Raw genomic sequence first — 23,638 nt, 5'->3', positions numbered from 1 at the left:
ATCGTGAGTTGGAACTTATAACACTGCTACGTACGCCGGAGTTTGTTTTTTTTTTCAATGAGGACGGATAAATATAACCATGGCGCGAATTGTCTTTGATTAGCGGTATCATGTGACATTCGTTCAATAGGGTACGCGTACGCTATGATCTCCGAGAGCGCGTGATATGGAAACTGACCATTGAGGCAGACCGGATTAACGCAGCTTTCCTGAGTACAATGTCCGAATTTTCAATCGCCGTGTATTATTAGACTCGTTTTTATCTAATCTTCGATGATTCGTACTTTCGAGAGGATCTGCTTAATCCTCGTTATCGGACGTTTTCTGCCTCGTCATTCGCCCCATTCACTCTCTTCGACGTATCGTCGGAAGATACAAATGTATAGGTGATTGACTCGCGATACTCGACGGAGGCGCAATAGAGGCAAATCGGAGAAAATTCCGTTCGCGTCGTCCGCTGATTTCCGCGGTCGCCTATTTTGTTTGCCGAATCTCAAGGGGTACCCGAACCTCCGGCGCGGAAGATAAGAGCGGGCGATCTACTTTGCGGTTCAACTCGCTCCGTACGGGACGGAAAGTTTTCACACATATCTAACCGCCTTTTCTCCACATTGTGAAACTGATGCGTAGTCCTGATTGAAATAAAATGAATAAACACGGGGTAACAGCCGATCGTTAAATCAAACAGCGATTTCGGTATAAGTATAGTTTTCGCTAAGTCACTTTTTTACGGGTCAATGCAATTTTTATTCCCTGACGCCGGAATAGTTTCTTCAGTTTTAAAATAGCGGCGAGAGTTATCGAGCCGATAACGGCTATCAGTAGGATAAAAAACGCGTAAACGTCGAGCAGCGAAATTTGCCACCAGGTCAGATGTATCGCGGGAGATTTCAGGCCGGATCCTCCGTCTCTGACGACGTGCTCTATCCAAAAAATCGCCGTCTCCAAAGCGCTCGTCGGACGGTCCCGAAATCTCTTCGACATTATCTTCGCACTTTTCCTAAAATCGCGAGAAAAATATATTTCGGTTATTTTCTCACAACAAAATGGCGAACGTTACACGAAAACTCGTTACCGACACGCACTTGTACGTGGGATCGCGTAACACCGCGTCGAACGCGGCGTCCAAATTCTCCTCGGTTATTTCGTACAGATTCAGAATCACCGCCAATTTCAACTTGGCGTATAGTCGGACGTTCTGATCCTGATCGCCGAACAGTGGAATCCCTATCATCGGAACACCCGCGTAGACCGCTTCCTGAGTCCCCATTAAACCGCCGTGCGTAACGAACGCGCGAATATTTTTGTGCTCTGAAAATTTTTACGAATTAAATACGTCGCGTCGATGATGATTCTCTTCTTCGTAACGGACTTCCGTTCGTCGAATGGACTCACTCAGTACCGCTACCTGCGGTATCCACGGGCTGGTCATGACGTTGCTCGGCAGACCCGGCAGCAATAGCTCCGGTTCCGCTATTTTCACGAGCGCCCTGATCGGCGATAATTTTCTCAAAGAGGCGTACAACGCGGCTATCGTCTCCTCGCTAAAAGATTCGATTTTCACCATGGATCCGAAGGACACGTAAACGAAACCCTCGTCGCTTCCGTCCAACCAGTTTTTCAGATCCTGCAAACGAATGCAAAGAAACGAAAAAAAAAAAAACAACAATTTTCAATCAACCGATACGATTCGTTAATCGAGTTAAAACGTTCGTCGTATTTCCCTCACGTCCGGCAACGTTGATTCATTTTCCTCGATATGGAGTCCTCCGACTTCTATCACGGAACTGGCCAGCGGTTTGGGGCCGTTCAGAGTGTAGTGAGAACCGACGAGGACCAGAGAGATATTTTTTCTCGCCTCCTCAACGCTGAGCGCGTCCGGACCGATGTATTTTTTTATCAGATCGTCCTGTCGACTCGCGCCTCTGTCGAACTTCCAATTCATCGCGATGTGACTCGCGGTGTTCTCGACTCTCTCCCAAAAATTCATGCTACCCGTAAACGACGAAAAACTGTTCGGTACGTACGCCGTGTTGTCGGGATTCCCCACCAGCTTGTTAATCCAGGGAAACATCAGACCCGTGACTATCCCGACCACGGGCACCCCGAAATGGTGACCCAGAGCCAGGTAACAGTTAGCCCCGAATATCTTCGCGACGGAGAAAAAATCATTGAGAGATGATTGATCGCGAAAATAACCAGGCGGTTCTCACGTCTCACCTACCTCAACGACGGCCAAGTCGTAGGGCGGATCTCCGGGCGGATTTTGAATGAGGTTTTTGAAACGGGGATGATCCATCAGGTGGCACAATTCGGTGCCGAAGACGGTTGATATGGTGGTCGCCGGCGAGTAAACGTTTCTAATTTTTTCAACGAAATCCAAGGTCATGTTGTTCACCAGATTCGGTAGGGTGCCGTCGAGACTGACGATGTCGTTGTAATTGGGGAAGGGTTTCTTGAGTGGAAAATGGCCCACGACGTCCACTCGGTGGCCCCGTACCGCCAGCCCTTTCATCAGGCGTTCAAACATGACAAAGTGGCTCTTTCCATTAAAGGGAAATACACCCAGTATTCGGTAGCCGTTGCAGAATAGAGCGAGAAAATTTAATATCAGTATAAAAAAACACCACGACCCTCTCATCTCTGCGTCGGCTCGCTGACTGACGATTTTTTTTTATCAAAAGTTTCCGCGGTTCCGATGCGAAGTAAAAAAAACGCTCTCCTTCTCACGCTTCCTTCCATATCAGGGTCTCCACTATTTTTCAACCGACTCCGCGTTACGTTTCGACCCACCTGCTTCCCCTACCTAAAACATTTTGCGGTCGACATTCGAGACGATCGTAACGAAATCGAGAATCGGACGATGTGTCGTATTTGTTTCGTTAAAAAATATCCGGCGTGATTCAACGATGTTCCCTTTCTCATTATGTAAATTGAAAGAAGGAGGAGAAAAACAATCTTCGAACGTTTCTGGTACGTTAAAGGTCATATTACTTTCGGACGCGAATGACAAAGCGCAGTTCTCTTTTTCTGATTTTTTTTTTTCTCTTTTGCGAGAAACAAATTAAATTCAATATCGTCACAGTTAGAAGAGATTTTATGCATAAATGAAACGAGTGAAGTAAAAAGAAGTAACACGTTGCACCGCGGGTATGAGGGAGGGTCGATCGTATTTGCAAGTAAATACGATATAAAACGGGGGATCGAGTTTTACTCGGAGCTTTTGTTAACCCGCTCTTTATTGCAAAGGTTTGCGACAACATCCGATCCTCATTTAAATACCTATTTATCTGCAGGTATACATATCCATGGTATATAGGTTACTGTGCTATATACAGCGACCGCAGTATACGCAAACTTCGAAATGCAATCTCGATTGCTCGTCCACTTGATTTTTTTTTTTATCCTCATCTCTCTTTGTTCCAATTCATGGAGCGGAATAGAATCAGAGAAAACTGAAAAAATAAAAGGAAATCATATATTTCGAAAGATCAATTCACTGTTGATTGTACCAAATCTCATAGATTATCAAACTTCTCCAGGTAGATCGTTGATATTTTTGAAGTAGAAATAAAATGTGCGTGGATATGAAGATTAAAATCCGATAAAACGGAAAAGACGAGAACTCTGTTTTTCTTTTTCCGTCATTTCATTTGATTTCTTCTTTTTTCTCCGCTTTTCTTTCACGTCACGAACCGTTATATCTGCGCGATTTGTTTTTTCTTTGATCATAGGAGCGACATTTTCACAAAAATTATCAAACTTCTTTTCACTCGTTGTCATTGGTTCCATTTATTGTATCCGTGTACATGTAGGAATCACCGTGTACGCAAGGTATATACGCTCAGTCACAAATATCAGTAGGCCCGTATTAATTTATCCCACGTCCAAATAATATCATCAAACACCGATGAATTCGTTACCGTTTCACGACTAATCAATTAATTTTGTTGATTGAAATCCCAGTTTTAGGGACCACATTTGCTACGTACGGTACATAGAAATATGTATGCATTTATGGAGAGTAGGTTGGTACGCACGCGAGTGTTTGTACCGAAAGGTAATATCAACGCTAGACACTAATTACGATTCGTCATCCTAATGAGAAATAATTACCGAGTCAATTACCATCGTACGAGACTCATGCACGATTTCGATAGGAACAATTTTTTTTTTTTGGCTTTATGAACTCGGGAAATTTGGTTCGCAACTTTACGAGTACGAAAACGAAAATGATTGCGAAAAAAGAGACCTTAAAAAATGAGAAATTATTAAATACAAGAGAAAAGAAATATTCGAACGAAGTGAAAAAACGCAATTGCTGAACGAAAACGGAGGGACATTCTCGTTTTCGAAAGAAAAGAGGTGCAAAGAAAATTACTCAAAGGTGAATTTGGGCTGATTCGAAACCCGGCGTTGCGTAAAAAAAAGGAATTTAAATAAACATGAATTTCGTGCTAATCTCCCCGTTCGCGTACACATGATATGTGCAGTTGTGCAATAAATTATTGTAAAGTACAGCTCGTTCGTATCTCACGTGAAAAATTACTGACACGTTGTAAAACTTGACGCGACATTTCAGTTGTACTTTCTTCGGTTTTTTTTTCTTCAATTTCTGTTTTATTTTTTACTTCGTTTATCTCAATTTACGATCGACACGTTTGCAAGTATCCGTCGGAATAATACGTACCTGGTTTCAAAGCGATGCAAATTTTCTGCGTATTTTTTTTTTTTTCCACGGTCACTCGGATCTGTATAGTTCACCTGACGTAACGTAAGAACAACATGCATTTTCATACCTGCGACGCGCGTCCTTTGGACGGATAAATTTTTGATATTTTTTTCCATTTCGTTGTTCATCTGGGTTTTTTTCTTTTTCGCGACGCGTAAAGGGTCGGATAAAAAAGCTTTGAAGATGAGAAAAAAAGTGAGAGAAAAGAAAAAAAAAAAAAAAAAAATTAGAACAATTATAACCGGGCGTTCATCCTGGAATCGGCGATAAAGTGAGTGAGAAATGTCGAAAGAAATTTTCTCAGACGGTATTCATGTATAATTGCAAAAACGTGAAGGTGAAGGTGACCAGGTTATACGCACATTTTAAAGCCTCATTAAGCGCGGGCACGCAATCAGTACGTTCGCCATATAATTAAAAATTCACAAACTCGAGAGATTATACGCGTTGAATTCTGCATAAAACTCGATAATTAATTAACAATTAATAATCATTTTTGACAGATTATCGATATCATTACATATCTAACACCTGTGAAATTCATCGGCGGTGAAAATAATCAATTCCAACTCGAAAGTAGATCAAATTTCGATGAACGAAAAAAGTATCTCTTATTTTCAAATTCACACCAACCACTGACTCGATCCTTTTCCTTTCTTTCCTCAAATCGATGAAAGTCTAGTAAAATATATTCATTCAATTCAAGTAAACATTCCATCGAGAATTTCCGCCTTTTCGCACTTGAAACGGGATATTATTTTTCTATTGAAATATCCCGGAATCGCAATACCTAATCGGAGGGAATAATTGTCGTATGACTATATATACATCCATACTCAAACTTCAGTTGGTACGAGGGGAGGGAAAAAAGAGAGAGAGAGAGAGAGAGAAAAAAAAAAAGAAAAATTGAGGAAAAGCAGGTACGAGGGGGAAAAGTAATCATCGATTCGATAATCTACATCCCGCGATCTTCTTCGCGCGTATAACTTCTCCGGACCAATATTTGGATGCTTCGAACGAAAGAGATCTGAAACGGCAAAGACCGCGCATAAAGGGGACACGTTCAATCGTTCCGTATTGTAGTTGGATATCCATAGCACACCCAATAATCGTTGGCAATACATACCCAGCTTCCTATGAGAACCTTTGGGTGTATTTACACGCATATGTACCACGTATGTACATCAATATGTAAATACCGTTTCGTTTTTTTTATTTAAATAAAAAGCAAACACAGCTGGTTCGTTCTACAATTTCAACAGTCAAGTGAACGCTCGTTCCGGATACATGTCAAAGTAAGGGATACCCATGAGCAAATTTCCCTCTCCTACCCTTTTATTTTTTAATCTTTTCATTTTTTCGCAAAGAACGAAAATTTTTTCGCGACGTTTCAACGTTCGGAAGCGTCGAATTCGCGTCACTTTCCAAATTAATATTCCTGCATAGTATGAATCGAGGTGTTCTTCTTCTATTTTTTTTTTTTTTTTTGTTTCATAAAAATTGTATTCGAGATGTTCTGAAAATCCGGCAAAGGAGTCTCTCACTCTTGAAATCTGTCACTCCGTTATACATTTCGTGGTATAATTTCAATGGCATAATAAGCGAGTAGGGTTATTAAGCGGACCCGCCTCCCCCCCCCCCCCCCCTCCTCGACTCTTTTGTATAAAATTTTCACTTTGTACCGTGTTACACTTGTATTTCTATATTTCTATGTATTGTACAGCGTATTTGAGAAAGTTTCATTCATAAAACACATGCACATATATATATATATATCCAGTTCATTTTATACGTCATATATACCTCCGTTACCCCACGGTATAACGTTCGATGAAAACGTGGCACTGGCGTGAAGTGGAAATTTATTATGCCTACGACGTTATAAGGCACTGCTTCGTATACGCAACTCTATAGTATACATACATATACACGAGAATAACGTTATCGCTTATCAACGTTGTCGAGGGGTTGTATTAATTTTGGAACGAGAAGATATCCGCATTAATCTAGCCGTTTAATTAATTATTCGATTCGAAGCACACAACGAACGTACGTCAAAGTGCAACTCCCTTTCCATACGCTCTATAGTCTCACGAATGGAAAAAAAAAGGAATTGAAAAATTAGTAAAGCATAAAACAAGAAAGAAAAAAAAAAATTGGTCGTTCCGATTTGATCAACCTCGTACGACTACAACCCTCGCTGAGATCAGATGCTGAACACGCAGAAACGTCAGGGTTGGTTTGGACAGATGAGAACTGATTATAAATTCCCTCTAACCGGATCGCTGGTTGTATACATATTGAACGATATGTACGTATATATTTATGTACGTACATACCTGGAAACATAAGGTACACACAGTAATAACCTCTAGAGGTTGAGCGTCGCGGCGTCGGTAGTGTCGGCGTAACCGTGACGCCGTTATGATCCTTTCGTCGGAAAGTTTTTCCGCAAAAACCTGGTGAAAATTCGAACCACGTTCCGTCCGCTCAGGTTAGCATACTAATATTTTCCATACACCTATCAATCTGTTCTGTTTTTTCATCGGCTTTTTCTCTTTTTTTTTTTTTTTTTTTTATTCTCTCTTTATTTCTTTTCCCCCAAATGAATACCCTCTCTGATTAACGGCGCGGAATTATTAGCCGAGTATTCATTTGTAACGCGGAGTAAATTTCTGATATAACCGTACATACGTATGTATACATTATATATACCTGTGCGCGGAGAGAGTCTATCCAATCTGAATAAATCTCACGCGCTAATTCGGCGGAATGAATTTCATTCAATTTATTTTATTCGCTCATTATTTAGCGAGACTTTCGTCGACAAGTGACGACTAATTTTCTACGTCTCTCGAACGAAGAAAAAAGGTGCTTTTCACTCCGCCGATCTTTTTGGAACGAACCTTCGTAAAGTCGCTTCTAATCGTAACGATCTGTGGATTTCGCTGAAAACGGGACGGAAATTTCGGATAGTCATCTAGGCTTGAGAGGACGTCATGTACCCGCGACTAGAATGAGGATTTAGACGGTGCGATAACGATAAAGTTACGGGGTCTTATAGTGTACGCTTCGTAAAGTTTCCTATATTATATCAAAGCCCTGCAGCGGCGGCGGCGGCATCTGCCACTGAATTTCGCTCGTCTACTCTAGAGCTCGACGCAGTTATTTCCGCGTCAAAAATCCTACGGAATCAAAGGATCATATTTTTACTCAAGGTATTTTTAAAGTTTTTATTATAAAATCGCGATGGCTAGGGCAGGTGTGCGTTATACATACGTATACTATGTACGCGTACATACCTAACCATATAAAAAGTTGGAGAGAAAGAAATTAAAAAAAACTGCCACTCTTCGTGCTACGAACTAATTAATATATAAAGGCGTCCTTTTAGTTCTTCAAACAGTTCTCTCTCGAGTGTTTTTCCCTTTTTTTATTTTTTTTTTCTTCTTCACTTTAAATATGAGAAAAATGATCCCCTATCGTACCTATACCTATGTGTGCGTGTGTACATAGTTCGTATATATATATATATATATATATGTAAGAGCGCATTTTACTCGCGCAGAAAATAATTAATTGCCCCGAGGTTCGTGTTTTTATGTAAATATGTGCAGATATAAGTGCATAATTTTGAAGGAAATAATTTGAATCCGGTAAAATGAGATTGAAAAAATGATAGTATCACATTCCAATGATTATCGATTGAAAAAGGAAAGGGAGAAGATTGAAAAATTTATGACGAGAGAAAAGAAAAAAAATTAAAACAATTTTTGTGACGATGTACAATATGCGATGCGAATTTAGCGCGGGTTTTATCCTTCTGGTCTTGTCTTTGTCTCGTCTGTTGATATGGCTCAAAACTAAATCCCTTGTTATGCCCGTCCGTAAAGCTTGTAGAGCACAGGTAGGCCTACGGGTTGTACGTAGAGGCGAGAGAGTTTGGCTGCTGTGGTTCGTAAGTAAAATTAATATAGACTCGACGTTTGATATTATTACAAACACCGACTTACTCTGCTTCGCAATTACGGCTATATGAATTTAATTATATATTCACGTTAATGCTTGCGTACGTCTTATAACTAGTTTAAATACGAACCCGTTGAAATAATTTCATTGATATTTTTACGTACGCAGTGGATTATTTAATCTCGTCTTTCGGGTACGTGTATACGGAAAAATTCGATCGATTCAACAGATGAGTAATAAATCAACGTCGAAATCAAAACTGCGTGATTTTTTCGATTTGTTTTCCTCGGAACTACGAAAAAACCAAAAAAAGAATAAAACAAATAACAATACACTGTAACTTGATGTATAAAATGATCGAGTCCAATTAGTTGATTAACGGAAATATTTTCATTCACGTATTCGTTGAACGTATAATATTCAATCGTAAAATTTGCGAAGTAGAATTTCGACGGATTATAAATAATTTTGTTCTCCCTTTTTTTTTTTTTCAATCCAAAAATGGAATCCTGTTTCGTTTTTAATAACTCGAATTGGATGGCTGTTGTATAGTAATTTTGTGATAACGTCTTCTGTTATAATATGAATGTCATGTTCAACACCATTAATTTCAGAAATTAGATTTGATCGTTACAAATGATTAATTACTAATTACACCTAATTGGTTGTGGTACCATTATAGAGTGCGCTTAATGTAACTAACGTTCGAAATGAGAATTTCATTACGTTCACATTTTCAAAATTCATATCACAAATTGCTTCATCAGGAATTTTCCTTTTTTTTCTCGTGTAATTCTATTTTGTACATTAAACCTCGCAAACTTCATGCCTACCGAATTTTACGAAATTACAAGTCTTCTGATTTCAGTCCAGTTGAAAAGAATTTATTAAATCAGAATTAATATATGAAATCATACGTACGTAATTAAGGATTACATATATACGTATAACACCACGAGAATTCCCCCCTTCTCCCTCTTTTTTTTGCACCATCTCTACCGTGTTGTAATTTCTGTGTACATGTTTTATACGTACCGCACGTATGTATTACGTTACGTACAAATTATACTCGAGTAAAATCTCAGCCGGAAATATAATTAATTAGTACTCATCTCCCGTGTAATGTAATGATACAAAGTACAAATCCCGGAATGACAAGGTTTTTTTCCATACCTGTATCTTTTTTTTTCATTCTCTGATACGTCGAACAATTCGAACGTAACTCTTGAGTGTATTGAAAAAACGAAGATTCGAATTGGTATTTTTTATTTTTTTTTTATGATAACAAAATGGAGCTAGAGCTAATTCCATCTCATATCAGTTGATCTGGGCCACAACTAATCCCTCTCAAAGCTTCGGATTACGAGGTAATTATTACCGAGTTGTAATAATAATTTATTACAACTCGGAAATAAGAGACACTAAAACTGTGCTGCTTTCATATCGAGCGGTTTCGTGGTTTGCGACGAGTTTAATACGACATACCCCATGCGAAATAATAGCTGATGTATCTCAATGAAACTCACGTATCCACGTCTCTGATCTCTCTGCATATAAAAATTAAACAAACTAAAATGAGAATGCAAAAATGAAAGAAGGAAGGAAACATTCCATGGGGATACCTCTACGTGCGGAAGAACATAAAGGGGGAAAAGAAAAAAATAAATATCGAGGAAAGAAAAAGAGAGAATTTTTAAACTTTTATAATTCATCTGTTTCCTCTCGAATAATTAAATACGGTAGACGTATATAAACGCGCGACGAGCAGCTGTGTGTATGATACACCTATCTATGGCACAAAGATATGAAATTCAAACCGGAAAGAAAGAAAGGAAAAGAAAAATATATATAAAAATCCAAAAGTGAAATGAAATGAAAATAAATTTCTCTTTCGCAGCGGAATCGAGTGTACCGAGAATAAATTTTTTCCCACCTACGTGCGGTTGGTAGAATTTCGTGGTAATTACTATCGCGTAATACGAGCGTACAAAGAAACTTGATGTACAACGCACAGAAAATTCGCCCTGGCTATGTAATGTGAGAAAAATTTTATACACGAAAAATGATAAAATACACCTTGATATGCGCGGGTGAAATATATGCAACGGAATTCATTTACATTCGTTTATGCACTCGTTTACATACATATACGTCGTTATTCCGTTTCAATTCGGATCTGATGTGGTATCGTACGTCAAAGAAATGTAGAAACGTTTTGGAGAGAGAATTTATTTCTCTTTAATTTTTTTACTCATTAAAATTTCCAAAACAGCTTTTGCGAATGTCTTACATCACTTGTATATATCTATCCGATTGTTTCAATTTATTCGTACATCCATGTACATATATTAGCACCGTGACTATAGTTCATTATTGAATAACTTGTTGATACGAGTTAAAGATAATAACTTGAACTACCCTCTAGCTCCCCCCGGCAAATGTATACTTCGGAAAGTTTACGCTCACCCCATACCTTATTCGCGTGCATGTATGTACGGTATATTATGTGCATCTCTCTCTACGTTCTCCGTACTTTGACGTAAGTCTTTACAGCGGTAAAACTTTGTTTAACGTTACCAGCTCTGTATCAATTTCAAAAGCCATAACTTTCCGTCTGCAGAAACTCTCGGTGTTACGACCGTCTGAACTGACGATATACCGATGAAAAACGCTCACGATTTAGCTGCGCGACGTACAAGAATCGTTGCGATAAAAAAAAAAAAAATCGTCGATCCGTCCCCTCGTCAAATTTATTTATTTATACCGTTCTTTCGACTGTGTTTCAGAATTATTCTGCCCAGCAGTTTTTGACGGATGGTCCTGTTGGCCCAGTACACCGGCGGGGACGACGGCGTTCGCCAGATGTCCCGATTTTCTCACAGGATTCGACGGAACTCGTGAGTTTTGAAACTTTTTTATTGTTCGATACTGTTGCTGCGCGATTCGTTGCGAGTATTTTTTTTTTTTTTTTTTTTTTTTCAAATTCGATGAGCGATCTTCGTTGGACTTTGGGGGGAGTGAAAATTTCGTTTCATACGAAATTTATAATTGCGACAACTGCGTGCAATTTTCACTGGAAGATGTGAATTAAAAATACAAACTGACGAGTTTATTCGCCCTCGTTAAAATTTTATCCCGTCCGAGCGACAGAGGACGTGAAAAATTTGCGTTGCGATTTTTGCGTGCGAGCGAAATAATTATTTTCTCATTTCTCAAAAACGTTTTTCTCCCGTTTTCTTAAACAACGATTTCTGTGCGTACGCCCCGTTAATTCGGAACAAAAGGTAGCTATGTATCGCACGTAAATACATAGATATGTATTTAATTGTATTCCCGTCTCTCGAAATGGATAAACCCATTTTGAAAATTTCTATCAGATTAATCAAGAACAAAAGGCGATTAAGGTGTAGGACGAAAATGCGAGTAATTTATTATGCAGTTTTCTGTATCAAAATTCATTTGTTGGCGCTATCAAAAGGCTGAGAGAGAAAAAAAAGGTCTTCATCCCCTATCAAGTTTCCCGAAAACAATTACTTTGTTTTCTATATTCTACTGCGTACACGTATATACGTATAACACGGTGCTTTTGGGGGGTTCGAAATTCAACCCAAGCAGACGGTATACAATTCTAAACAGATGAGACGTTCCACCTTAAAAGACGTTCGCTCATATATCGCACTGCCAGTTCGTTGACTAGATTCTACAAAACGAACCCTCGAGATATATGCCTTCTATGTGATGTTTATATACGAAACTATGCGAAATCCTTACTCTCTGAGGATGTTTACGATGTAGATTTAGAGAGAAGGTATATAAATACATATGTCTACATAGATTACGTACATACGTATGTATACGAAACGAAGGATATATACCGGATTCAACGAGTGATGATAATACGTCTAGAGATCCAGATGGGAAAGGGTGGGAAAGCGCGGGTGATCTGTCTAAATAGGATGAAAAAAAAATCAAAATATTCCAGACCAACGTACGCGTGCAAAGGAAATAAAATAAAATACGAAAATTTTCGGCTGCACGTTGTAATACCAAAAAATATAACGAGAACCACCTCTAACCCCTTTCGCAACGCGATGAAAATACACGTACACGTCCGCGCCGTTTTTTTTTTATCAATAGAAAAGTAACAAAAATCGAATGAAAAAAATTCGCCTGTCGTCGTCCCACTCGATTCTTGAAGAAGATGAATTTATATACCTGTCAAATTACGGCCGTATACTGTCAGAAGAAACATCGATTTATGGTGAAAAAAAAACATAGGTGTATTCCGTAACGTATTGTCAGTGTCTCGTCATATTTGAAGAGTTTGTTGTAAATGTCTCTATTCAATTTATTATATGAAATATTTGTAGTTGTTCATTTATTCGTCTTCGCTTTCTATTTTCCTTTTATTTGTTTTCTTCAATTTTGAGTTGTACAAACTTTTAACGTTCTCGCCTGGACCATTTTTTATTTCTCGTCTTCGATAGGGTCAGCATATTTTTTTATTTATCCGCTTTTTATTTATTTGTTTTCCAAAGATTCTCTCCGTTTCTCGACCGAACGTTAAAGTTTCCCAAACACGTTCTCGTCTCATAGTCCAGATATCGCGAAGGGTCAGTTAGAGCCGAAAAAACTCGTAAATCTTTCCAAAAGTCGAGTACCATAGACGTCGATCGATGTACGCACGTGAGACGAGGTAATGCAATTTTTCGAAATAATAGACAGAAAAAAAAAGTTGGACATTTCTTTTTTCGTCAAATTTGAATAGAATTAATTATCAGGTTATCTCGATGTATTAATAGTTAGCGATTTTGATCTATAGGTAGATGAATATAAAGCCGCTGATGAATTTTGGATATATCGTATCTATTCTAGATTCTGCTTAATCTGCATTCACTTCCGTTTATTATTATATTGGTTTCAAAATTCAATTGGAAATACCAATTTCGTTTCAACGTGGTTTCGAAATTGGCAGGTATATATCTATACAGATTACTCCCAGCTGGCCGGTTACGATAAAATTTACCTATTATTAATTGCACAACGCCAGTGTTCCCGAGCAACGAATGACCGAATATAGATACCCTGTAATGATGAGAAAGCAAAAAAAAAAAAAAACGAAGGAATAAATAATCCGCAGGGAAATTTGCAGGGGACAAAAATACAGAAACGTTGGCCAGTTTTTTTCGTACAAAGATAGAAAATAAAAAAATTTATTTCACAACGCTCAACGTATATTATGATACATGTATGTATAAGTAAATCGAAAGAAAAATTGTAAGTGAATTGAAATAACTGAATTGACGATGATTTTGGAACAATTTCTTTTTCTATTTAATTATTACAGTTCGACGAACTCAGCAATCCTCATCATCTTCTGCGTCCGACGAAAATTTAATACTTAACAAACGTTCGTTTAGAATAGAGGAAATGGCGGGATGATTATAATTAAACAAAGTCTGCACCACGGATCGGTGACGATTTTCCAACGTTTTTGATTTATTTTCGAAAAGAAAATGAGCCGCGACGAAAGCGCAGTGAATCGAATTGCTGTTGGCGAATACTTCGATAACGGAAAGTATTTTTTCATCATCGCTCTCCGACTCGTTGAACTGACGCGTTTTCAGAAAGTCCGATAATTTTTCCGGCAAATCGGAGACGACGTATTCCATGGAAAATGTATCGATCAGTTCGGGTATTTTATTCAGTATTCGATTAGCGAAATCTACGGAATTATCAGATCTGTTATATTCGATGGAAAATATCAATTGCAAAAATGAAACGGGGTCGTCGAACGGCTTGATCGTGGTCAGGAGCGCCTCTGATATCGATTGAAAAATTCTGATATCGTGATCCTTTTCGCTTCCGTTACACAAATCGACCACGAAGTCGTTGAGCATGTAATTCATCGGACGGAATTTTCGACTCTTCGGGTGACGTTTGTTCCAGTAATTTTTTAGGCACTCCTTGAGATAATCTTGAAAGAATTTCCATCGAATTTCGTTGAAGGTTTTAGACGCCAGTAGGTAGCTGCGAATGGTGAAACCCGATATAGCGTTGAACGTAGCTTGGTCAAAATTCAAATCGAAAAGATATTTCTTTATCAAATTTTCCGAGAAATTTTCCGGCAAGATATCCGCTACGGAGGCGTCGATGTTTCTTATCAACCTGCGGGTATAGTCCGCGTAAATATTCGGACTGTCGCTATTCTCTTCCATAGTTTTAAGTACGTCGAAGAGCTTCGAGGTGTACTCGTAAACGTATTCGTTCGGTACCGAGGATAATCCGATGATTTTCTTCATGATGTTATCGTCGTCGTTCGCGGTCAGATTGTCCAGGCAATTTTTCATCATCTCCCAACTCTTCGGATCCGGCTTGCTCGAAAACAGATCGTATATCTTCGTGAAAATCACGTGTCTGATCGACCTGTGGGTCTGCTTGTTCCATTGCTCGGTCAGGTAGACGTAAATTTCTTCGAGCGATGCGACCAGGTACATCGTCCTTATACCGTGTTTCGTCACCGAAACTCTACGCCCGGTCAACGTCACCGCGAATTCGATCACCTTTGCCACCGGTACGCGACGACAGACGCTCGTTATCGAGCGCATCGCCATTTGGAGGTAATCTCCTACGCAAAATCTCGATATAACATCCAAACCGACCGGCGGATTTACTTTTCGCAAATTCGAAGCTATCGCCAGAACGATGTCGTACTTGTTTCGCGCATCGGGTTCGTCAACGTCCATTCTCTCCACCGTGGGGACGTAGGGCTCGATTATTTTCCCGTACGTTTCACCGTCCGCCAACAAAGCGAGCGTCACGATCGAACCAACCGGGCAGTCCTTCGAGCCCCTGAAGTCGGCGAGGGAATAATTGAAAAATTCAACCGGTATCCGGTCGTACCAGAGGGTCCTGCCGACGAAAATCGACGGCTCGGACTCGAAGTGGATCGTTTTTTGGACGACCGTTAAACAATTTTTCCAATTTTCCATGATTTTTTCCGGGCTTTCTTTGAGCACGTCGACGATCACCTCGAAACCGAAATTCCAGAAATCGTTCGCGCCGCGCAACCAATCGTTGTACAGATCTCGTTCGTTTTTTTTCAAAAGTTCTAAGAAAGCCCCCTTCGCGCGGTGTTCCTTGCCCTCGTCCCCGTTGAGATAATTTTGGATTTTTTCGTACAGCCAGGGGTAATCTTTTACGGATAATTTTTTCAACTTTCCGTTGGATATCGAGTGACGTTCGTTGTAGTCCCAAACCGATTCCGCCAGAATCTTACAGACGGCGCGTTCCGTCCTTTTTTGTTTCCAAATTTTATCGCCCGAGGGATATTGCTTGGGTATAACGTCGATGAATATGTTCAAAAAACGTTTCTCCAATCTCGAATCCTTCTTCAAAATATTCCAGTGTCGATACCAAGATTTCAATATCAAGTCCACCATCATTCGCACGTAATCGTCCATCGGAAGATTATTCAACACGCAATGATGCAACGCAGATTCTATAAGCGGCATGAAAATCTCCTGTTTTTCCTCAAAGTCACCTTCGATTTCTCCTTTTTTTATAAATTTATTGAAAACCTCCCAATGCGCGGGACTCAACAAGGCCGTTTTGAACTCTCTGGAAACGTATTCGAGAAATTCGAAAATCATGTACTTCTGATCGTTTCTGTGTCGGTTGTAAACGTAATTCAGCACCTCCAAAAGCGCTTTTTGATCCTCGTTAACCGCGCAGGTGTAAACCAATTGTTGGAGAAGTTCGCCCCGTTTGTAAACGTCCGAATTTTTGGCGATCTCATTTTTTATCATCGGAATCGATTCGTTAGCGGTCAAATAACAGCGCCAGGAATTTTTATCGTCACCGTAATGCCAGTCTCTGTCGTTTTCCAATTTTATCTTAGCTTGGGCAACCCTTTCGTTTACCGGTAACATTTTCAATATCTCGCAATCGATCAGTTTTTTACAACCGAGTAAATCCTTGCCGTAAACCTCGCGGAAGGTGTTCAAAATCAGCGTTAACCTGTCGCGTTCCGGCCGATAGTACTTTAGAAATTCTCTGACCTTACCGAATCGGAAATCGTCGATTTCACGTGGGAACCAATTTTTCAACATCTTGGCGAAATCCTCGCCGGACAATTCTTCGGTCAACTTTTTCAGGGATATCAAGTTCACGTAATCCTCCGGTTTTTCGATCAGCAAATCGAGTCGACTTTTTATGAAAGTGCTCGCCCCCCTCTTGCCGAGTTTTACCGCCATGTGTTTCGTTTTCGTATAAATGTTCATGAAATCTTCGAAACGGGTGTTCGCCATCTCGGCCAAAAATTCCTCGTAATCGCGAATGTTTATATTGTGGAGATTTCGACGATTCTCGTTGTCCGACACACCGAGCAGCAGGTACCTTATCACGAGATTCGGGTATTTCCGGTACAAAATTCTCACCATTCTCGACGTGAGCACCAGTTTTTTCTCCACTATCATTTGAAATGAAAAATTTTCGTCGCAAGCTACCAGTAAAGGGGCGGCTTGATTAACGCCGTACAGTTCCGACACGAGATTGAAAAAATCCGCGCCAACTTTTGGCTCCTTCAGATACAGTCCGAGATTTTTGATCACCTTCAGTCTCGCGTAGAGCGAAATTTCGGGGAATACGCTGTCGCGAAAATAATTCGCGTTCACCGCGCCCGATTTCGCGTTGCCTTTGAAAAACCATTTCGCTTGGAGCGCCCGAAAAACGACCTTGATGTCCTCGCTCTTCAAGGCCGCTATCACCTCGTGCTCTTGACGTAAGATTTTTCCAACTTCAACGCGAATCAAAGGCTTCAGGGGCTCCGGAACGTCCAGAATTTCGATCTCATCGCTAACGGCGGATGACCGTTGGCCGGATTTTCTTATTTTCGCCGCTAATTCATGCGATATCGTATTTATTTTCCTGTATTTCTCGCCCGGCGTTGAGCCGGGAATGGCTTGAATCGCCTGGAGATACGGCGCCGGCAATTCCATCGCTGAAATTTTTCGCTATCGGCGTGTTCTCCTCGCGAGACCGTAATTTTTCCCTCTACCCGCACTTCCAAAGTGCCCGAAAATTTCTCTGGAGATTCTCAAGCGAAATTTTCACATATTTTTTCGTAATTTAACTACGATTTTACGCCGAATTGTAACATTGCTCCGGTGCTTTTTTATACACTGGACTAAACGATCGCGTTCGCGAACTGAATAAAAATTACAAGCAATTCGGATGAAAACACCAGACTCTCAGCTGTTGTATGATTCATGAATGCGCAGATCGAATACTGCGCAACTAGATACGTTGACATCATATCTAAGGATAGACTTTGGATCGCATGCGCTTCGCTTGAACCTTGAGGAAAATATTTATCGCGAATTATCGGACAGAACAAATATTGGCGATCGGTCATTTTTCGGATAGCCCGACGTCGGTAGCAGTTACAAAATTTCGCTAACGTGGAAACCGCCCTATTCTTTTTACTTCTCCTCCTTTTTTTTTTTTTTCTTCTGTTCCTCACCAGACCTCGTCCAAATTATTGCTACAGTCCGCAACTTTTTTTCATTCAGTTTCCCCACATCGATGGAAAATCGCAGCCTCGCAAAAATTCGATAACTTTATAATGATTACAAAAATTGACGATTGATGATCATTCTGTCGACCGTTTGCATCGTTCGAAAGCCAAAAACCAAAACCGAGATAAAAAGTGTCGAGAATTTTCCGTACGGTTACGAAGTAAAATTGGACGATACATTTGTATTGCGATTAGTACAGAGTTTCGAGATATCGCGAATGAAAGTGCAACAGGTCGCGAACGCCGATATTGCGCTACTGTGTTGCACTTGCAATTAGTTATCAATATAATTATTAATTGGTACGATTCCGTTGCTTTTTAATTCATATCTTTATTCGTCAACATCGGACGCCGTGCAAATTTCAATCCAAAGACTCGACGGCATATGATCGCTGAAAATTGAGAACGGACAAAAAAAAAAAATGTTGAATAAATTCTGACACTATTTGAGAGAAGAGTAAACACAGCAGATCTGTTTTATTTAGTTACATGAAATATCGAAGGACTATTAAAAATATGATGGAAAAATATTTCCGACATTACGTTCCATAAATTTTCTCTCCATTAACTTATCGTCATGTTATAAATGTCATAAAAATATAATCAAACCGCTTAATTTATAGTATACTTTTATAAACTATCGAATTAACTGTATCGAAGATTCCATTAGATCTATTTAAAACTAAACATATTTATCAATATTTATAACGATGATTCGAGGTGAAGAAAGCTGCTGCTCCGATGGTAAAAATGAATGAAGCGAGAAACGAGTATAGATATCACAAAATATTGGGATCGTTTGGCGAGATTCACGATTAGGATAGTGGGCGGGATTCGAAAATTATTCATCTACGTCACCTGGGAACACACCGCTGCGCAAACGTTCGTTCAGAATAGCGGATATACCGGGGTGTTCCAATTTATACAAATTTTGAATAACGCGATTTCGATAACCGTCGAATTTTTTCGCCGTGTTTCCGGATAGCATGTTCGCGGCGAAAAACGAGCAACGAATATCTCCGGTCTCCGCGAGACGGTCGATCACCATCAGCGCGTTTTCTTCGTTGTTCGCGAAATCCTTCCAATTATGCTTTCCCAAAAATTCCGACAACCTGTTCGACAGAGAGATCACACATTCCGGGGAGAAGTAACCCACCAATTCGGGGAGGTGGCGAGCCACGATTTCCCCAAATTCTCGAGGACTTTCCGAATTTCGGTAATCGACGAAGTAAAAAAGTTCCGTAAACGAAACGGGCTCCTGATGCGGCTTCAGTACGGTTTTAAAAATCCCCAAAAACGACTCGAATATCCGTACGTCGCACGTTCGATCCGCCTGGTCGCAAAGATACGTCAGAAATTGATTGACCATGAAGTTCATAGGGAAGAATTTCGTCCTTTTCGGGGCAGGTTCGTCCCAGTGCTCGTTGATGGAATCGCGCAAATATCCTAGGAAAAAATTCAATCGCGATTCGTCGTACGATTTCGATCCTAGGAGGTAACAGTTGATGGCGAAATCTCGTCCGGCCTCGAAGACGACGTTGTTGAATTGAAAAACGAACAGATATCTCCTCATCAAATTTCGACAGAATTCCTCCGGCAGAGCTTCCGCCATGTGAGGATCGATGGCTTTCAGCAGGTCGCAAGCGCGATCCACGTACGTGTCGGGGTCCTCCGCTTTTTCTTCCATCATTTTGAGGGCACCGAGTGCCGCGGCGACGTAGTCGCGCAGGTAGTCCTTAGGCACCGCGTATATTTGGGTCTCCAATATTTTGAAGACTTCCGCCTCGTCGGCGGCGTTCAGACCGTCCAGACATCCCTTGAGCAACGCCCAGCTCCGGGGGTCCGGTCGCCTCGAGAAGGCGTGAAATATTTTTTTGAAAAGCACACCGCGGACCGAAGCGTGCTTCTGAAGATTCCACAGTTCGCCGAGACGAGCGTCGACCTCCTCGCGGGTACCGACCTCGTAGATCATCCTTATTCCCTGTTTAATCGCGGACACTTTGCCGTCGGTCAACGCAGCCGCGAAACCGATTACCTTGGACACCGGAATTTTACAGCTGATTTTCGACAGCGAGCATAGCGCCAATTGGAGGTAATCCCCCGCGCAGAAGTTTCCCACGATTTCCAGGGATACGGGAGGATTCACTTTGCCAAGGTTCGAAGTTATGACGGGCACCAATTTGTACTTATCTCTCGCCCCGGGGTCCTCGATGTCTATGGTATCCTCCGTTGGAACGTGAGATTCGATGATTTTCGCGAATGTTTCGCCGTCGGTGAGCAGCGCCAAAATCGCTATCGTGATCTTCGACTTTTCCGGATTCGCGTAATTCTCGAGGGCCTCGCCGTAGAATTTTATTCCCAATTCTCGGTAACTTTTGCTCTTAACGATTATCCTTGTTAACTTCGGTCCCAATTGGTAGACGTCCGAAAGCTCTTTGAAACATTCCTTGTAATTTGCCAGCACGCGTTCAGGCGTCTCTTTGAAAACGTCCGAGATAACGTCCTCGCCGAATTCCCAAAAATTTTTCAACCGTTTTATCCACCGCACGTAGATTTCCGGTTCGTTTTTCTTCTGCTCGGCGAGCATGGACTTCTGCAGGTATCGCTCGTCCAACTTCTCCTCCATAAATTCTTCCAGCTTCTCCAAAATCCACGGATAATCGGCGACGGAAAATTTTTTTTCGCCTCCATTCGGTGGCGCGTGCCGCTCGTTGAATTCCCACAACGACCACGCTATGCATCGGACCGTCTCGTCTTTCTTCCAAACCTCATCGTCGAAGGGATATTGCTCGGGCAACGCGTCTATGAATATTTTCAGATATTTTCTTTCCAAATCTGCGTTATCACGCAATATATTCCACCTTTGGTAGCACCACGAGATCTTTCTACTCACGAACGTTCGCACGTAATCGTCCGCGGGTAGGTCGTTAAGTTCGCAATAGCCTATCGCCGATTCCAACAGATTCAGGTACGTCTGAATCGCGTTGTCAAAATCGTTGACTATTTCCGCTCGTTTTATAAAATTATTCAATATCTCCCAATGCGCCGACGTGAGTTTCGACAGCGCGAACGACTTCTGGAGCGACGATAGAAATTTTTGTATTATATATTTCTGGTCGTTTTTGTGCCTGTCGTAAACGTATTTCAATACTTTGATCAGGGCTTCTCTGTCGTCGTTCACTCTGCAAGTGAATATCAAGTGCTTCAAAAATTCGCCGCGCTGAGTTGCGTCCGATGTCTTGGCGATTTCTCGGATTATCGCGGGGATCGATTCTTCGGTCGGCAAATAACAACGCCAGGAGTATTCGGGATCGTAAACGTGCCAGTCCTTGTCCTCCTCGAGTCTCATTCTCGCCACCTTTATCCTGTCGGTCGGGGGTAACGACTGCATCAGCTTGCGATTGATCAAATTTTTGCAATGAATTACGTCTTCCCCGTAGACCTCGCGGAAGGTGTCCCGAATTAATTTTACCTTGTCCTCGTCGTTTTTCAGAAACTTCGAACAATCCATCAGTTTCGCGTAATCGAAATCGTTTTTATCCTCGGGAAATAGATTTTTGAACATTTTTTTGAAATCGTCGGAAGACAATTTTTGCGCCAGCAGTTTGAGCGGCACTATTTCCAAGTACTTTTTCGGATTGTCCACCACCAGATCGGGCCGTTTTTTGACCAACGTTTTCGACGCTCTTTTTCCGAGCTTGACTTTCAGGCTTTTCTCTATGCTGCATATCTTCATGAATTCCTCGAAATGTTCGTTCGAAATCTCCGAATAAAAATCCGCGTAGGCGCTCAGTTTGATTTTATCCCGAGTCCGGATATTTTCACTCTGCCTTTCGCTCTGCATCAGATACTTTATCACGAGTTTCGGATATTTTCGGTACAGAGTTCTCACCATTCTCGAGGACAGTAGGATTTTTTTTTCCATTATATTTTGGAACGCGAAATCCTCGCCGCAGGCCGGGAGGAGCGGGAGAGCCTGCTCGACCCCGTAGAGTTCGCATGTCGCGGTGAAAAAATCGGCCGCGATTCGCGGATTCTTCAGATAAAGTCCCAAATTTTTGATCACCTTCAGTCTAGCGAATAACGATATCTCGTGGAAAACTTTATCGGCGAAATATTTCGCGTTCACCGGAGCGTCCTCCGATCCGTCGAAAAACCATTTCGCCTGCAGCGCCCTGGTCACCACCGACAAATCTTCGCTCTTCAGAGCCTCGATGATTTCGTCGTAACGGTGCAAAATTTTTGCAACCTCAACGCGGACCAGCGGCCTCAGGAGTTCCGGAATATCGGGAACTTCCGGATCGACGATCCCACCGCTCTCGACGGTCGCCAATTTTTTGGCGATCTCGTTTATGGTTTTTTGTTTCTCACCGGGTGTATCGCCGGCGACAGATCGTAACGCCTCGAGGTACGGTGATTCGATTTTTTCCACCATCGCGAAAGAACGGGCTAGCCGCTACCCTCCCGTGTAAAATTTCTTCGCCGCTATTTTTTCCGCACTTCTTTTACCGCGAATACAAAATAACTCAAAAACGCCCGCTGCGATAAATCGACTCAACGACTCGAGTCTGATGTTGACATGCGCACAGTGAAAGCGTGTATTGTATGCTGGTACCGGCTACGGGTCGACGTGGACGCGATCTCCAAGGTCACGCTGTCTGTCAACAGACTCTGTTTATCGTCGGGAAACGACGCGATATCGTTGAACACTTTTGTACAGTTAGAAAATTCATCGCGAATTATTATTCCAGGGTTAAAAAATCGCGATTAATATTGTTGCGGTAAATTTTATCGGGGCGTTGTCCGATATACGTTGCTCAGCCGCCGCACTCTTCGGAACGACTCTGGCCGACGTATGTAATAAAAATTCAGACGCAACGCGCAGACTCAAATACGTGACTCACTTTCTATATAACGTTTTTTTACACAAGCTTCGCGATGTGATGTAATCGTACGCAACATGCTCGATGCCGGCTACACAGATTCCTCGTTGTGAGAATTTTTTAAAACTATGCCTCATCGAATCGCAATCAAATCATCGCTCTTGAGAGCCTCGATGATTTTTTCGTACCGGTGAAAAATTTTCGCCAAAGGTCTCAGGTGTTCCGGGATAATATCGGGAACATCCGGATCGCGTCGAAAATTCTGAATTTTTACGTTACGTTTATTCGTATTCCGATCCACTGGGTCGTCCGTGCGAATGTGTGCAACAGGTACCTGAGAAAAATGACTCCTCGACGCGATATAAATTCGCAATAATTTTACAGGGCGCAAAATTTGACCGACAATCAAAAGATCCTCATGATGGAAAATTCAGGAAAGTCTCCGTTTCGCGTCATTTTGCTGATCATCGGATCTTA

The 23,638-nt window shown here is 41.2% G+C and overlaps 4 protein-coding genes across 22 annotated transcripts in view; 1 reads left to right on the top strand and 3 right to left on the bottom strand.

Moving 5' to 3' along the window:
* The window catches only part of LOC105690021 (calcitonin gene-related peptide type 1 receptor-like), a 112,438-nt gene that overhangs the window by 53,973 nt on the left and 34,827 nt on the right, over positions 1-23,638 (top strand). For 13 of the 18 annotated variants that reach the window (XM_048653576.1, XM_020854667.2, XM_048653577.1 and 10 more), the window contains one exon: positions 11,488-11,598. In XM_048653576.1, coding sequence (XP_048509533.1) covers positions 11,488-11,598 — 111 coding nt within the window. Of the gene's footprint in view, positions 1-4,980; positions 5,004-7,103; positions 7,227-7,811; positions 7,951-8,566; positions 8,691-11,216; positions 11,241-11,487; positions 11,599-23,638 lie in introns of those variants that run through there. The other 5 variants (XM_048653591.1, XM_048653587.1, XM_048653589.1 and 2 more) reach the window with 5 other exon arrangements.
* On the bottom strand, positions 93-4,955 carry LOC105690019 (UDP-glucosyltransferase 2-like). Of its 2 annotated transcripts, XM_048653570.1 has the most exons (6): positions 2,225-4,955; positions 2,028-2,149; positions 1,730-1,925; positions 1,396-1,627; positions 1,086-1,311; positions 93-1,000 (listed from the first exon to the last, which is right to left on the bottom strand). In XM_048653570.1, exons 1-6 carry the CDS (start codon positions 2,639-2,641, stop codon positions 715-717), a joined length of 1,479 nt encoding a protein of 492 aa, XP_048509527.1. In that variant the 5' UTR covers positions 2,642-4,955; the 3' UTR covers positions 93-714. The 2 variants fall into 2 exon arrangements, with proteins under 2 accessions (XP_048509527.1, XP_012262913.2); XM_012407490.3 differs by having other exon boundaries at positions 1,730-2,149; positions 2,225-4,954.
* LOC125500557 lies at positions 13,860-18,001 on the bottom strand. Its single transcript, XM_048653568.1, has one exon. It carries the CDS (start codon positions 17,698-17,700, stop codon positions 14,059-14,061), a length of 3,642 nt encoding a protein of 1,213 aa, XP_048509525.1. The 5' UTR covers positions 17,701-18,001; the 3' UTR covers positions 13,860-14,058.
* Positions 18,724-23,120, bottom strand: LOC105690015. The gene has a single exon (XM_012407486.3). The coding sequence runs from the start codon at positions 22,711-22,713 to the stop codon at positions 19,120-19,122; it is 3,594 nt and encodes a 1,197-aa protein (XP_012262909.2). The 5' UTR covers positions 22,714-23,120; the 3' UTR covers positions 18,724-19,119.

Source organism: Athalia rosae, chromosome 4 (assembly GCF_917208135.1).
Source record: "Athalia rosae chromosome 4, iyAthRosa1.1, whole genome shotgun sequence".
Taxonomy (NCBI): Eukaryota; Metazoa; Arthropoda; class Insecta; order Hymenoptera; family Athaliidae; genus Athalia; species Athalia rosae.
The sequence above is the reverse complement of the archived record's forward strand: the minus strand, read 5'-3'. Positions and strand labels throughout refer to the sequence as shown.